The sequence below is a fragment of the Geotrypetes seraphini genome, chromosome 6, assembly GCF_902459505.1.
Source record: "Geotrypetes seraphini chromosome 6, aGeoSer1.1, whole genome shotgun sequence".
Taxonomy (NCBI): domain Eukaryota; kingdom Metazoa; phylum Chordata; class Amphibia; order Gymnophiona; family Dermophiidae; genus Geotrypetes; species Geotrypetes seraphini.
Window position 1 is genome coordinate 27595580 of NC_047089.1, and position 16096 is coordinate 27611675.

General features: G+C 48.3%; 1 protein-coding gene across 8 annotated transcripts in view; it reads left to right on the plus strand.

Moving 5' to 3' along the window:
- HEPHL1 (hephaestin like 1) overlaps nt 1–16096 on the plus strand; it is a 96886-nt gene that overhangs the window by 8402 nt on the left and 72388 nt on the right. For all 8 annotated transcript variants that reach the window (XM_033948478.1, XM_033948482.1, XM_033948477.1 and 5 more), the window contains 3 exons: nt 7509–7688; nt 11325–11579; nt 14311–14479. In XM_033948478.1, coding sequence (XP_033804369.1) covers nt 7509–7688; nt 11325–11579; nt 14311–14479 — 604 coding nt within the window. The remainder of the gene's footprint in view (nt 1–7508; nt 7689–11324; nt 11580–14310; nt 14480–16096) is intronic.

The following is a 16096-nucleotide window of genomic DNA, read 5'->3' on the forward strand; positions in this document are numbered from 1 at the left end:
TTTGGGGGTCCGTCCGACCTCGGGGGTGTCAAACCCGGCGGGTCACGAGCGGGGTCCCTCCCCCCACTTCCTCCACCTCCCCACATTTTTTTAGAGGAGCCTCAGCAGTAAGCCTTGCCCCCTAAGTCAAGCAAGGCATATTGCTTCGAGAGCCTGTGGAGTCTGTTCTGTAAAAAAAAAAAAAAAAAAAAAAATCCTGAGGTAGTGCTGGTCTGAAGGGTTGTTTCCCTTTAAGAAAACTGTATTTTACTGTATTTTTTCATGTATCCGGCACTTTTTTATAGCTAGGTCGCGTATGGAGCAATTGTGCCCTTCTCCGGGGGAGTAGGACACAATTGAGTCCAGCCGCGAGGCACTCACGGCCGGCCTGAACTCGGCGGTTTGGGTCGGTGAGGTGGTGGAGCTCCGTCGGCAGCGGCTGCAGGCGCCCAGAGCTCCCCGCCGATGGTGCCTCGCGAGTCGGCTTGGAGCAGTGGGGAAGCCCGGTCTTCCACAACCGCCCACGGAGGGATTCCCCGAAGGATTCCCTCTCAGCTGATTTTTTGACAGCTGATGCCGACTTGCCTGTCTTTGCGGCTGAGACTGTTCAGTCTTCTCAGCCGCTACAGGCCATGGAGGGAGCATTTTTGGCGGGAACTTCGCCATTTTCTTTGTCTGGCCCCTCCATTTTGTCTGCAACCTCAGGTGACCTTCCCCCTGTATGGCGAACACAGGGGCAGGTTTCAGCATGGACCCCTGCTGGGGCAGGGAGTCCCTGGGGACCCCCAGGGGTTTTTTGCCCCCAATTTATTTTCTTTCTTTGTGCGGACTTTTGGGGGTCCCACGTGCGCCTGGGGGGTTTCGGGGGGGGTTTCCCTCCGCGCCCCCTATGGCTTTGCCTCCCTCTTTTCGTTTGGCGTCCCCTCTTCCTCCTCCCTCATCCAAGCGCCCGCGGGGGGGCTTGGATTGCGAATTGGTGGGCGAAGGAGCGTGTTGGCCTGGTTGAGGACCTGGCTGCTTTGGCGGGCTTCCAGGATCCTCTAGAGGGGACGCCTGTTGGCAGCGGGGCGGCGGGTTTCCCGTCTTCCAGAGCAGATGCGTCCGTGGTGCGCTTTTTTTATTCAGAGGGATGAGCTTTTAGACCTGTGTAGCAGGTCTCCTTGGTGCTGCATTTTTGCAGTGGCGCCGCCGGAGACCCCGCGTATGGGGGCCCCTCTGCTTCAGGGGGTCTGTCCTGTTTCCCGCTCTTTTCCTGTGCGTCAGGATTTGCGGGATTTTGTGTTGGCGCAGTGGCCTATGGGCGCAGTTTCGTTTGGTGTGCGCCTTGGCTCTTGGGTATCCCGTCCCGGAGGGAGGTAGGGCTACCTTAATTTCGCCAATGGGGAACGCGGTGGTCTCGGCACTTCCTAAGCGGCATACCGTGCCTGTTATGGACGGTTCTGCTCTTAGGGTCTCGGAGGCGCGTGCGTAGAGACACTTCTTAAGTATGATTTTGATGTCTCTGCCTTTGGGGTCCAGGCGGCTGTTTGTGGGGAGCTAGTCGCTCGCGCCGTGTTTCGGTGGGCTGAGCGTGTCCTGGATCGGGAGTCTGATGACTGGTCTCTAGGGGATCAGGAGGTAGCGAAGATTGCGATTGTGCCTCGTTCCTCTCAGATGCTCTTTATGACTTGGTGCGGATTTCGGCTAAGTCTATGGCATGGCCGCGCGGCGTATTTTGTGGCTGCGCGCTTGGGCGGCGGATTCTGCGTCCAAAGCTAAGTTTACTAAAGTTCCCTTAAGGGGGTCTTTTTGTTTGGAGAGGAATTAGATGAGTTGATTCAGACTCTGACGGACTCGAAGGTGCCCCGTCTGCCTGAGGACCGTGCCCGCCCTGCGTCTAGGTGTGGGGCTGCCCGGGGGCGTTTGCGGGAATTTCGCAAGTATAGCCCGGGGCGTGGGGCTGCTTCTTTCCCGGCTCAGGGTTTTTCCCGGGGTCGGTTCTTCCAGCGCATGCAGCCCTTTCGGGGAGCCCGTCGGGGGGCAGGGAATCCCTCCGCCGGTTCCCCCGCTTCCCGTCCTGCGCAATGACTCATTGCCGGCGCCCCCTTTGGTTCCGGTGGGGGCCCGGCTGCGCAAATTTTTTCCCCAAATGGGCCGAGATCGCGTCCGATCAGTTGGTCCTTGAGGTGGTGCGGGACGGTTACGCTCTGGAGTTTACCCGCTCTCTGCCGGACCTTTTCCTCGCTTCTCCATGTCAGACTCCATGGAAGACGCAGGCTTTTCGTCAGACCCTTCAGCGTTTGCTAGATCTCGAGGCAGTGGTGCCGGTGTCCCCTACGGAGTGGGGCACCGGCAGGTACTCCATTTACTTTGTGGTGGCCATAAAGGAGGGGACCTTTCGGCCCATCCTGGATTTGAAAGGGGTCAACAGAGCTCTCAAGATTCCGTCTTTCCGCATGGAAACGCTGCGGTCGGTCATTCTGGCGGTTCAGCCGGGGGAGTTTCTTACGTCTCTCGATCTGACGGAGGCCTACTTGCAGGTTCCAATTCGGGCCTCTCATCAGCGCTTCCTTCGCTTTGCGATCTTGGGGCGGCACTTTCAGTTCTGTGCGCTTCCCTTTGGTCTGGCCACGGCTCCTCGGACGTTCACCACGGTAATGGTGGTCGTCGCGGCAGCCTTGCGGTCGGTGGGCATCCTGGTTCACCCCTACCTGGACGACTGGTTGATTCGGGCAAAGTCGTTGCAGGAGAGCTCCCGGGTTACGGCTCGGGTGGTGGAGTTTCTCCGGTCGCTGGGCTGGGTGGTCAACCTTTCCAAGAGTCGGTTGGTCCCGGCTCAGCGTCTGGAGTGCCTTGGGGTTATGTTCGACACCTCCTTGGGGAAGGTCTTCCTTCCAGAGGCCCGGGTGAGCAAATTGCAATCTCAGATTCGCCTGCTTTTGGCGTCCCGGGGTCCTCGGGCGCGAGATTTCCTCCAAGTCCTGGGGTCAATGGCGGCGTCCCTGGACGTGGTGAGGTGGGCGCGGGCCCACATGCGTCCTCTTCAGTATGCTCTGCTCCGGAGGTGGTCTCCCCGGAGGCAAGATTTGGATGTTCCGGTTCCCCTGCGAGGCTTGGCGCGCTGCAGTCTGCGCTGGTGGCTCCGGACCCCTCACCTGGTTCAGGGGGTGGGTCTGGATCTCCCGCAGTGGACGGTGCTCCTTACGGATGCGAGTCTCCTCGGTTGGGGGGCTCAGTTTATGGGCCACTCAGCTCGGGGCACCTGGTCCGCGGAGGAGGCCTCCTGGTCGATCAACGTGTTGGAGACCAGAGCGGTCAGGCTGGCGCTGTTAGCTTTCCACTCCCTTTTGCTGGGCGAGTCGGTCAGAGTCCTGTCGGACAATGCCACGGCGGTGGCTTATGTCAATCGTCAGGGGGGCACCAAGAGCACTCCTGTGGCGCAGGAGGCGGCTCGGCTCATGGTTTGGGCGGAGTCCCATCTTCTGGACCTCTCGGCTTCTCATATAGCCGGGGTAGAAAATGTTCAGGCAGACTTCCTCAGTCGTCACTTCCTGGATCCAGGAGAGTGGTTTCTCGGCGCCGGAGCGTTTCGGTTGATAGTGCAAGATTGGGGGCAGCCCCTGATGGACCTGATGGCCACGAGTGGCAACGCCAAAGTGCCCCGCTTCTTCAGTCGTCGCAGGGAAGGGCTGGCCGAGGGTCTGGATGCTCTGGTCCAGCCGTGGCCAATGGAGGGGCTGTTGTATGTGTTCCCTCCTTGGCCGCTGGTGGGCAGAGTGCTTCTTCGCATTGTTCACCATCCGGGTTTGGTGGTGCTGGTGGCTCCGGATTGGCCTCGACGTCCGTGGTATGCGGATCTGGTGAGGCACCTGGTGGCGGTTCCTCTTCCTCTGCCTCTCTCGGACGACCTTCTGATGCAGGGTCCCATTCCCATGTTCGACCCGTCTCCCTTCTGTCTTACGGCGTGGCTCTTGAAAGGGGTCGCCTTAGCAAGAAGGGATATTCAGACAAGGTGATCTCTACACTGTTGGGGTCCCGGAGGCTTTCTACCTCTCGGGCTTATGTGCGGATTTGGCGTCTCTTTGAGGAATGGTGTCGGGCGCGGGGAGTGACCTCTTTTCGCGCTTCTCTGCCTAACATTCTAGAGTTCTTGCAGGATGGCCTGGATAGAGGCCTGGCTTGGTCTTCTCTCCGGGTTCATCTTGCGGCCCTGTCGGCCTTTCGAAGGTTGGTGTCAGGTCAGCGTTTATCGGCTCTTCCTGATGTGATTCGGTTTCTGCGGGCGGCCAAGTTGCTTAGGCCTCTCCTACGGCCCTCGGTTCCCTCTTGGGATCTTAATCTGGTTCTCTCTGTTTTGGTGCGCCCGCCTTTCGAGCCCTTGGACGACTGTTCTTTGAAGGACCTTACTTTGAAGGCGGTCTTTTTGGTGGCCATTACTTCTGCTAGGCGTGTTTCTGAGCTGCAGGCTTTCTCTTGTAGGGCTCCCTTCTTGGAGTTTTCTAGGGAGCGGGTCGTCTTGCGGCCTGTTCCTTCCTTTCTGCCGAAGGTTGTTTCTCCTTTTCATGTCAATCAATCGGTGGTTCTCCCGGTCTTGGGTGGTCGGGAGGGCTCTTCTGAGCAACAGCAGCTGCGCAAGTTGGATGTCGGTCGGGTCCTTCACTCTTATGTGCAGCGGACCCAGGAATTCCAGAAGTCCGATCATCTCTTTGTCCTCCTGGCTGGTCCTCGTCGGGGAGCTGGCGCTTCTAAGGCTACTATTGCGCGCTGGATCAAGGAGACGATTGCTTCCGCTTATCTTCTGAAACAGCAGCCTGTTCCGGAGTTTCTCAAGGCTCATTCCACTCGGGGTCAGGCGGCTTCTTGGGCTGAGTCGTCGCTCGTGCCTCCGGTGGATATTTGTAAGGCTGCGGTTTGGTCCTCCTTGCATTCATTTGTTAGACATTATCGGGTAGATGTTCAGGCGCGTCGGGACGCGGTGTTCGGTGAGCGTGTTCTGGTATCGGCCCTTCGGGGGTCCCGCCCGTGAGAGGGACTGCTTTGGTACGTCCCATTCGTAAAGTTAACCTCTACTGGTCTGGAGAGTGCTAAAGAAGGAGAAATTAGGTTCTTACCTGCTAATTTACTTTCTTTTAGCTTCTCCAGACCAGTAGAGGTCCCCACCCTGTCTGTTGTTGTTGTTGTTGTTGTTGGGGCTGTTTTCGCGGGCAGTTTTTGTTTTTTGCTGCGGGTTCTAGTATTTTTCTAGGGCCGGGGAGAATTAAAGAACAGCGGCTGTGGCTCGGCTGGCTTAGCTGGCGAGCTGTGGGGACATTTTCCTTCGGGTATTTCTCCTCTGCATTTTCCAACAGCATTTGGGTATGTTATTTGTTACTCCTGTTCGGAGTATTGTTTTCTTCCTGTTTTCCAGTTCTTGGTTCTGCTTGGCTATTCGGCAGACTGAGGGAAATAGAGAAGGGAGGATAGTATATACTGTCCCAAAGTTTTGTTTTCAGTCTCCACCTGCTGGTCATGATTAGATATATACCCATTCGTAAAGTTAACCTCTACTGGTCTGGAGAAGCTAAAAGAAAGTAAATTAGCAGGTAAGAACCTAATTTCTCCTTCCTTTCCAGTAACTTAATAAATACACAAAAACACTCCATTAATTAATTAATTAATTAATAGAGTTAGCTAAGCACTGCAATAATGCATAAAAGCAAAAGAAAAAGCCTCAGATTGTTGGTGAGGTGAACCCACTCTTTACCGCCCAAACATCATAGGCACAAAAAACTTTCACCAAAATAGCAAATGCAGCAAGGATATTAAATTGTTAAATATATAGAAATGCTTTAATCAATCTCACTAAATGTGCTGCATTATTGCGGTGCTTAGCTAACTTTTTCTATTCATGGAGTGGGTTTTTTTTACGTTCAGAGATTTTTAAGTTATAACTTTTCTTCCATTCCTCTTGAGATTTCCTTTCCAGTAAACCACAATGTGTAACTTGTTAAAACTGATGGCATATAAGAATGTTAATAAAGATATTTACAGTGCAAAAGGAACATGAGTCTTGACAAGTGGGGTTTTTTTCCCTTAACCCACGAGGATTGCAAAAGGCATCATCTATATTTTTCAGCGCCACCTCCTGGGCAGTGTCTCAGCCTCTCAGTTTTTCCTTCTACAAGCGATTTGAGTAGGTATCTTTTCATCTGCTCTGCTTTTGATTTATTATATTTGGAATTTTATCCATAGTTTGTGGCTTTCTGATACTGTGGGGATTCCCAGAAGTCCTGAAACACAGCCTCTGTGTTCAGAGGGCTTAGCTGGTGGGGCAACTTAACTTTTTAAGGCAGCTCGAGGAGAGTTCTCCTGGGAAGTAAGCTCACCCCTGATTTATCAGGCTCTTGAGTGCAGGCTGAGTAGCCCCTTTTGGGTCCAGAGGACTTTAGCGGATGCTGACTCCATCCCCACCCCATATGGTTGATTGTTAAGGCTACTTAATTCATAGTTAATGGCTCATTTAGCAAGTTGGTTCTGCACTCAGGTTGGTTCACATGAATTTCAGCACTATATACAGTAGAATCTCAGTTATCTGGCACCCGTGGGGATTGGTGGATACCAGGTAACTATTTTTCTGGTTAATTGAGAGTGTGTTAGAAACCTTGTCTAATACACTCTCAATTCTCTGCCCTGAAGCATCAGTATGGCAGCAATCCTGAGCCGCAAAGCCCTCCTCCCTTCCTTACGCCCCGATGTGGCAGAAGCAGGTGGCAGTCCTGACCCAAGAACCCCCTTGCTCCCTCTCTTCCTTACAGCAGGAGGCAGTCTCAAAACAGGCTGCTTCCAGCCTGCTCTGGTAGGGCCTTTCCTCTGATGCATCAGAGGAAAAGACCTGCCGGGGCTGGTCACAAGCAACCAGTGCCTCCTGCTGACTGCTGCGCTTCAGGCAAGGAAGAGAGGGAGCGAGGGAGTTCACGGCTCAGGACCCTCGCCTGCTTCTGCCACTTTGGGGCTTGAGGGAGTCGAGCTTTGCGGCTCAGGACCGCAGCCATGCTGGTGCTTCGGAGGGAGAAGGGTTCATAGCAGCTTGAGGGCTTGAGGGAGGAATTGTGGCTCAGGACACTGCCGCTTTTGCTTGGGGGGCCATTTTTTTCCCCACCAGCGATTTGTTAACTGAGACTCTACTGTACAGAGTCCAGAAGATAATGTGTAAATGCAAGGGGGCATTCACATGGGTATAGCATAGGAGGTGCATGACCAATGCTGCCATTGCTTTTGCTGCATTTAAGTGCCTGCAATTACTCCAGGTCTATGGCTGGTGTAACTGTGGGTGCCTAGATTTTAGGCAGCCTGATACTGGGTTGCTCTGGTATTCTATAATGGAATCTGGGGACTCTAGTCCATTATGGAATTGGCTCTATGTGACATTAGGATGCCTAAAAGAAGGTATCCACTTATAGAATTATCCCCATATTATTTACAGTTCTGATTCTGCTGAGTTTGATTATTTTGAGTCTACTTTTTTCTTTTTTTGTTACCTTGCATGATTATTATTTTGCTTTGTTGTTTAGGAACTCTGGCAGAATCTACATTGAACAGGACTGACGTTAATAAGGATTTTCTACTGATGTTTAGTGTTGTAGATGAAAATCTTAGCTGGTACCTTGATGATAATATAGACACCTACTGCTTAGAACCAGGAAGTGTAGACAAAGATGATGATGATTTCAAAGAGAGCAACAAAATGCATGGTGAGTGCAGCAGATGGAGCAATTTTATTGAAAGAAACTTGCATGCTGAGATCTGTACAGTTATTTTAGGTATTTCCTGTTGCACTTAGTATCAAGATTTGCGTCACAAATTCTCAGTGATGGCAACTCCTGTAGGTTCAGGATGTCAGATTGCAACATATACTGATATAGCAATCAGGAAATAAATGTTTCATGCAGTTCTGGTCCAATCCACGAGGATGTTCTGTTTGGTAGAATGTCTGCTCTGTCATCACCTCCCAGGTTCCAAATAGAGAACATTGTCTGGACAGTGCTGTTAAACAAGGTCAAATTTTGCATTGTAATAATATCTTAAGGAAATATGAAACTGATGAAATTCATAAGCGTAAACATGGATTTCTGTGCTCTATATTTTTTGCTAATTTTCTCCCCTTCTTGATACAAGGTGGTTAAGCAACTATTGAGTTTTGGTCAGTCAAAAATGAATTACCGTATTTTCACTCATATACTGCGCACCCGTGTAAAACGCGCACATGGGTATAGCGCGCGGGAAACTGTAATTTATGTAAAGAAATTTTTATATACCGCGCACACCCATATACCGCGCATGCCACCAGGACTCTCCCGTCGCCGCCCGACTCTCCTTTCGCCTGCCCCGACTCTCCTCTGGCCGCCCCGACTCTCCTCTCCCCCTTGAAGTCCTGTCCCCATCCTGATAGCCTGATGCTATCTGATAGCCCCCCCCCCCCGACGTCCGATTCACCCCCCCCCCCCGCAGGACCGCTTGAACCCCCCACCCCGAAGGACTGCTTGCATCCCCACAGCCTCCCCACTCCCCCCCCCCATCATGGAGAAGCTCCTACCGTTCTCCTGCTGCTTCCTCTGCCGGCGGACCCGGCCCTTCTGTGAGCCCTGCGTCTGAAATGCTTCCTCTTACGTCGGTCCCGGCCCTTCTGTGAGCCCTGCGTCTGCGCTGCTTCCTCTTCCGGCGGTCCCGCCCTTTCTCTGATGTCAGAGAAAGGGCGGGACTGCTGGAAGAGGAAGCAGCGTAGACGCAGAGCTCACAGAAGGGCCAGGACCGCCGGCAGAGGAAGCAGCAGAAGAACGGTAGAAGCTTCTCCATGATGGGGGGGAGTGGGGAGGCTGTGGGGGTGCGAGCGGTCCTTCGGGGTGGGGGTGCGAGCGGTCCTGCGGGGGGTGAATCGGACGTTGGGGGGGTGCGAGCGGTCCTGCGGGGTGAATCGGACGTCGGGGTGGAGAACTATGTAAAAAAACATTGTAAAACGCGTATAACGCGCAAGGTTATGCACGGTTTGTAAAAATTGTGTATAACGCGCGCATTATATGCGTGAAAATACGGTATTTGCAAGACAGATATTGTATTTGTTCTGCTGTTAGGAAGTGTAGGTATTACAGTAGTCCACTTTTCAAAGATGTGTATTTAGGGGACAGACACACAAAAACCTCCTTTGCTGGCAATGTTTCATTTAAACTGGTTTTAGCTAGTCTGAATGAAGCATTATTCTGCGGCCAATGCACAGAGACTTTCGGCCACTGCTTTACTGTGCATTGAAGCATTGACCAAAAGTAGCATGCTAATGAGCTTGTTAGCAGATCCATGCAATGCCCAGAAGAATCAGTACACAAAACCCCCATCTAAACTACAGACAGGTCAGAGCTGTCAATAGAATCCCTTGCCTTAAAATGCACCCCCTTACCCCCTCCCCCAACTAAAAAAATCCCTGGGGGTCCAGTGGACCTCTGTCCTCCCCATTTATATTAATACCTGTTCTGATCTAATCTTACACAGAACTCATCTCTTTTCCACAAGTAAATGTCATCTTTATCTCATTCATCTTTTTCATTAAATTAAATAACGTAAGTAATAATTATGTAAAATATATAAGATGTGCTCCACCAAGGTCATATCCATCGGAAATAGAGACCACAATTGTTAGGGAATCATCATAGCAACATCTTGTTCCCTCTCCTTACTCATTGTGATGATTTTTTTTTTTTTTTTACTTAATCTCATTTGAAGACAATTCTAAAGCCACAAAGTTATAAATAATCTACTGGCAAGGGAACATAAAAATCACATCTGTAATTATCTGTTGCTTCTTGGTTCCATTTTAAAGTCACGATGACTCCTTCAATCAAGTCCAAATCGGGTCTCAGTGAACAAATATTTTTATGAATTAAAATCCAGTGAAGTAAAAAACTGCTAAAAGGGAAATATTACTTTATTGACTTTAAAACGGAACCAAGATGCAACAGATAAGTACAGATGTGATTTTTAAGTTCCCTTGCCAGTAGATTATTTATAACTTTGTGGCTGAAGAATTGTCTTCAAATGAGATTAAGTTTAAGAAAAAAAAAATAAAAAAATCACACTTAATGAATAAGGATGGTTCCCTAACGATTGTGGTTGCTATATCCGATGGATATGACCGTGGTAGGGGTGCAATGAGCACATCTTGTATATTTTACATAATTATTTATTTACGTTATTTAATTTAATGAAAAATATGAATGAGATAAAGATGACATTTTTAGTATAGCATTGATGATACGAATGTCAAGTATATAATTAGTTCCCATATATTGAGAACAGTCAATTACCATGCCATTTAACCCATTAAAAAAGCAATTAACTTAGGTGCGGATTTAAGTAAGGCATCGCTAGGCGTCCTCAATGTAGGTTGCAAGCGGTGCCCAACCTAGACACTTCACATAGAATTTCCCCCTATGGGCCTAAAGCAGTAGACCCCATATCCAGTCAAGTTTTCAGATTATACCTGCGTACATTAGAAGCCCTTAATACAGTATGTATACCAGATGATTTAGGATTAATAATAATAACAGTTTATATATCGCAGGACCATGAAGTTCTATGCGGTTTACAATGATTAAAAGATGTTACAGATTGCGTGGAATTAACAAAGATCAGGGTTAGTAGGATAAGTTTGGAAACCACTGTCCTTTTAGATATACAGTGGTGCCTCACACAACGAACTTAATTCGTTCCAGGAGCAAGTTTGTTATGCGAAAAGTTCGTTGTGTGAAACGCGTTTTCCCATAAGAATACATGTAAAACAAAATAATTCGTTCTGCAGCCCTACATTTCCCTCCCTCCACCTCACCTTATATGCAGAGTTTGCCAGCTTTCTTTTTCACCCAGCCGCACGATTTCAAAAAGCTGTGCACGCGCAGCTGCTGGAGTTGATCAATGTTCTCCTCTCCTGCAACTTCCGGTTTCCGGTTGCGTCAGAGGAGAAGATTGAACAACAGAGCATGCGCGCATGTGCTGCTCTTTGAAAGTGTGTGGCTGGCCGAAAAAGAAAGCCGGAAAACTCGGCATCTAAGGTAAGGTGGAGGGAGATGATGGAACACTGCATTCAGACAGGAGGGTGCTGCTGTTCCCGGCTCACATTAGGAAGCGGCGAGAGTAGTTCCGCCCCCCCCCGGGCCCCTCGGGCGACTTCGTTGTGTGAAACGAAGTTCGTTATAGGGAGCAAGACAAAAAGTTCGTTATGCGCAGCGTTCGCTGTGCGAGGCGTCCGTTATGCGAGGCACCACTGTAGTTAATATCCAGACTTTTTTTCCTTTTACTAATATCTTAAATATGTGATTTTTTTTGTTTTTGTTTTTTTAAAGCCATCAATGGTTACCTTTTTGGGAATCTACCAGGCCTAGAGATGTGTGTGGGTGACTCTGTGTCCTGGCATTTGTTTGGAATGGGTAATGAAGTAGATGTCCACTCTGCATATTTTCATGGCCACACCATAATAAACAGAGGACACAGAGCTGATATCATCAACCTTTTCCCAGCCTCTTTTGTCACAGCTGAAATGATCGTGGAAAACCCTGGAAAATGGATGTTGAATTGCCAAGTGAATGACCACATTCAAGGTAGTAAAATAGATTTTACATATACAGTAAATTTAAAAAAAAAAACCAATATACTGTACATTTTTAGACCCATGCAATACTTCTGTATAAATAATTACATTTGAATTAGAAATAAAGCTCCATGCATGACTTTTTCACTTACCCCATCATTCAATATTTGGTGCCTACTGTTGGGTGTCGGGGGGGAGGAGATGGAGGAGTAGTAGTTTATAGAATAGTAGCGCTTGTGCATCAGAAGCACTTATAATTGGCATTTAAGTACATAAGCGCTAGGCACTACTCTATACAGTATGTGCCAAATTCACATTACATGTAACTGCAAGGGGGTGTATGTGTGGATGGCGAATAGGTATGTCACCAAGCGATGTGTGCAACTTATAGAATAATATCTATTGTGTTATTTGCATAATGTATTGAGGCACATTAACTTACACCAGCTTTTAAGCTGCCAAAAGCTGATACACTTCCATTTTGGCACACCAATGCAGCTTTGAGCTAGTATTTTCTAACGGATTAAGTATCATTATAAAATTTGCATTAAGCATGCCCCATTGTGAAGAGCGACTAAGATGGTTAAGGGGCTGGAGGAGTTGCCATACAGCGAAAGATTAGAGAAACTGGGCCTCTTTTCCCTCGAACAGAGGAGATTGAGAGGGGACATGATTGAAATATTCAAGATACTGAAGGGGATAGACTTAGTAGATAAGGACAGGTTGTTCACCCTCTCCAAGGTAGGGAGAACGAGAGGGCACTCTCTAAAATTGAAAGGGGATAGATTCCGTACAAATGTAAGGAAGTTCTTCTTCACCCAGAGAGTGGTAGGAAACTGGAACGCTCTTCCGGAGTCTGTCATAGGGGAAAACACCCTCCAGGGATTCAAGACAAAGTTAGACAAGTTTGTGCTGAACCAGAACGTATGTAGGTAGGGCTAGTCTCAGTTAGGGCACTGGTCTTTGACCAGAAGGCTGCCGTGTGAGCGGACTACTGGATACGATGAACCACCATTCTGACCCAGCAGCAGCAATTCTTATGCTCCTTATTATGCTGTCTGTTTACTAAAGCTTTTATTATTTAATATAATAAAATGCTAGGCCGCGCATGCGCACTCAAAAGTCGTGTTCCCTGATCCGTCACAGACATGAGAGTGCACATGCGTGCCCCCGGCTCTCACTGTGCTCAAGCTGCCGCCACGGCTCTTCTCTCGAACTGCACCAGGATCAGGATCGAGAGAGGAGCTGCGGTGGCGGCGGCTTTCAAATTAAAAAAAAAAGTTACACAGCTGGGGGTAGCCGCGTGGTTGCGGCGGCCTTCCTCACCCCCGGCTCTCAATGTGCATGGTACTGATTTAACAGCTAAAAGGAAAACCCAATGTAGTACAGGAGAGAATATGATTACCATGCAGAAGGTAGGGAGACAACAATCACGCTTATGCTCAAGCCGCCGCCAAGGCTCCTCTCTTGAACTGCACCAGGATCAGGATCAAGAGAGGAGCTGCGGCAGTGGCTTTCAAATTAAAAAAAAAAAAAAATTACACAGCTGGGGGTAGCCGCTCTCACCCAGCTCTCACGGTGCGGCTGAGCGCTGACGACCGGCGAACCCTAATGCTGACATTGAATCAAAGGAAACAACCGGGGCCTAAAGAAACAAAGTTAGGAGCTCTGGCGGCTGGCAATCCACCTCTAATGCTCCCTCTCACCTACTCCCGCTGCAAAATAATGCACTGTTCATAAATGGAGGCACGGAACCGCGACGACGGGTTTGAACAAAAGCAGCTCCCTCTTAATTTAAGGTAAGTCTAAAAAAACGTTCCAAAAGTTAAAGTAAACTTGCGGATCTGTAGTGAAGGAGTTTAAGCAACTGTGCCATGTATTTTTTTAAATAGCAGGTGCATTACACGGTCGCCATAACAATGTTGCATCCGGTTAATAATAGGCGCGTTCCATGTGTGAACTTTCGCATTTAAATGAGTGTCAAGTGGCGCCCCCAACACCACACAAACCTCCTCCACACACCTGAACCCCCGTTGAACCTCCCATCTGACATTCCCACTGCGGTGTGACAATCCCATCCAAACCTCACTTTCCGCTTGCTTAATTCCTTGCCTACACCATCCCTTCTCGCATTCTAAAAAAAATAAACTGCTGCACAGGAAAATGGACAGGGGAAGAAATGCTGCTGCACAGGGAGGTGGGGAGGGAGGAAAATGCTGCACAGGGAAGTAGGGAGGGGGGAAATGCTGATGCACAGGGAAATGGAGGGGGAGGGAATGCTGATATGGCTACTGTACAGGAAAGTGGACAAGGGGAGATAAATGCTGCATAGGGGGCAGGAAGAGAGACAAATAGAAAGAAAGACAAATAATAGGAGGGAGGGAGACAGAAAGAAAAGAAGAAAGACACAAGGGCAGGGAGTGAGACAGAAAGAAAGAAAGACAGACATACATATATTCTAGCACCCGTTAATGTAACGGGCTTAAAAACTAGTGGAACAATAAAATAGTATGTTCCTTTTATAAATTGCACATCAATAAGAGGCTAGCTGGCTAGAAAACCTCAGAAAATAGATGTTGAATAGAATGCTTAATTGATTTAAAAAAAAAAAAAAAGATAATTAGATAGTAAATGGTAAATAATTAGAACTTTTGAAAGATGGAAATTTTGCCACCGTCTCTGGGAAAACAGACATTATTGGAAGGGCTGTTCAGATTTTGGTCCTTCTGTTTCTCTTTCAGCTGGTATGCGAGGCCTTTATGAAGTAAAGTCCTGTAATAGCAGGGTTCCTGCATCACCCCTGACTGGCCGAGAGAGAAGGTACTTTATCGCCGCCGAGATGGTGCTATGGGCTTATGGTCCTCAAGGCTTTGACAAATTCAGCGGCCAAGCTTTAAACACAAGAGGCAGGTAAGGTAATTTTCTGAATAGTGAACCAAAATGGCTGCTGTGAGTTCCCACCATCTCATGAGAATACAATGAGAACTAATGGCAACCATTTTTGTTCACAGCTCTGCATGGGGCAGGAGCGTAGGAAGATCGCTCCTGCCCTGCTTCACCACTAGACCACCAGGCTTTAAAAATAAGGTGTGAAGAGGTCTGGGAGGCGAGGATGGGTCAAAGCTCTAAGTAAGATGTGGAGAGGTCCGGGAGACAGGAGGTGGGGGTGGGGCAGAGTTGGCCCTAAAATTATTTGTAAATTTTTCTTATTTGCAGGCTGGCTTTGCACCTAATCCCCCGCGAATATGGAGGGAGGAGTTTATTTGGTACAACTCTAAGAGTAAGGTTAACATATAAGAGATGTAGTAATTTTGTGTGTCCAGTAGATAGCAGCAGTCAACATGTTATAAAAAGAGTTATGTAAAATCCATTCTCCAGGCAGAGAAAGGAGTATAGAAGTAAAGGGAAAAAAAAGTTTTTTCCAGAATCTCAGAACCTAACTTTCAATGGGTCTGAATTAGAGGTGAGGGAAGGCCCTCAGAGGAATTGACTGAAGTAAAATAGTTGTTTTGTTCCTGTGAAATTCAAGAGAAAAGAATAGAAAGAAAGGATTCTGAGGGGATGTCGTCTCTCAGAAGAAAACAAAGCATTTATTCATCTGTCTTTTGTTTGTTAGAGCAGTCGAGGGCTGGGGAAAAACATGTTTATTACCTACATAATAAATGACATAAAATTTTGTAAACCATATAGGATGGTTTTAACTATTTTAATAGTATATGAAAGTCTAAATAGTCCTCGGTATGAGAATGTGTGACGTACATTGCCTACTTTTGGACTGAGTGCTGGCATTCTGTTTCTGTACTGTGGCTAAAGACCTGTTTTTGTGAAACAGCAAAGATTTTGCTTGAAAACCACAAGACCAATTGCAGAGGTCTCTTTTTGGAGCCGAGAGGCCATGGAATCGCTGGAAGGCTTAATGGACGTTTCTGCGCTGTCAGGGAAGAAACCTATGTTACTGTGAGGCCTGAATCGCTGTGGGGGAGGGCTACATTTATTTATTTGGATTTAACTCACCCTTCTTTTAGTAGCAGTTCATAATACACTTGATATTTTCTTGTTCCTGAGGGCTTAACAACCAACACCCCCCCTTTTTTTTTAATTTTTTTTACAAAAGGTGGCAGCATGGGCTGGCGTAGTAAATGCTCCAAGGCCTGTTGGAATTCAATGGGTGTTGGAGCATTTGCCGCACGACACTCGGCTTTGTAAAAGGAGTCCTAAGTCTATACCTGAAGCAATGGAAGGTTAAATGAGTAGCCCAAGATCACAAGACGCAGCAGTAGGCATTGACCTGGGCTTCTCTCTAACGAGTAGGCTACTGTTTCCTTTTCTGTTCCAGCTCTGGTATTTGCACCTTCCTTAACATGGTGAAGTGCCAGTGAAAATCAGAGCCCTCTGTAATGGTAAGAAATCTTAGGATGCAGCTTCCTCTGCATGCCATCCAGAAGAAGATGATGTCCTATACATGATGCCATATCTCAATAAGGAGGCTAGAGGTGATCCAGAGGAAAGTGTATGCCTGAAGACGGT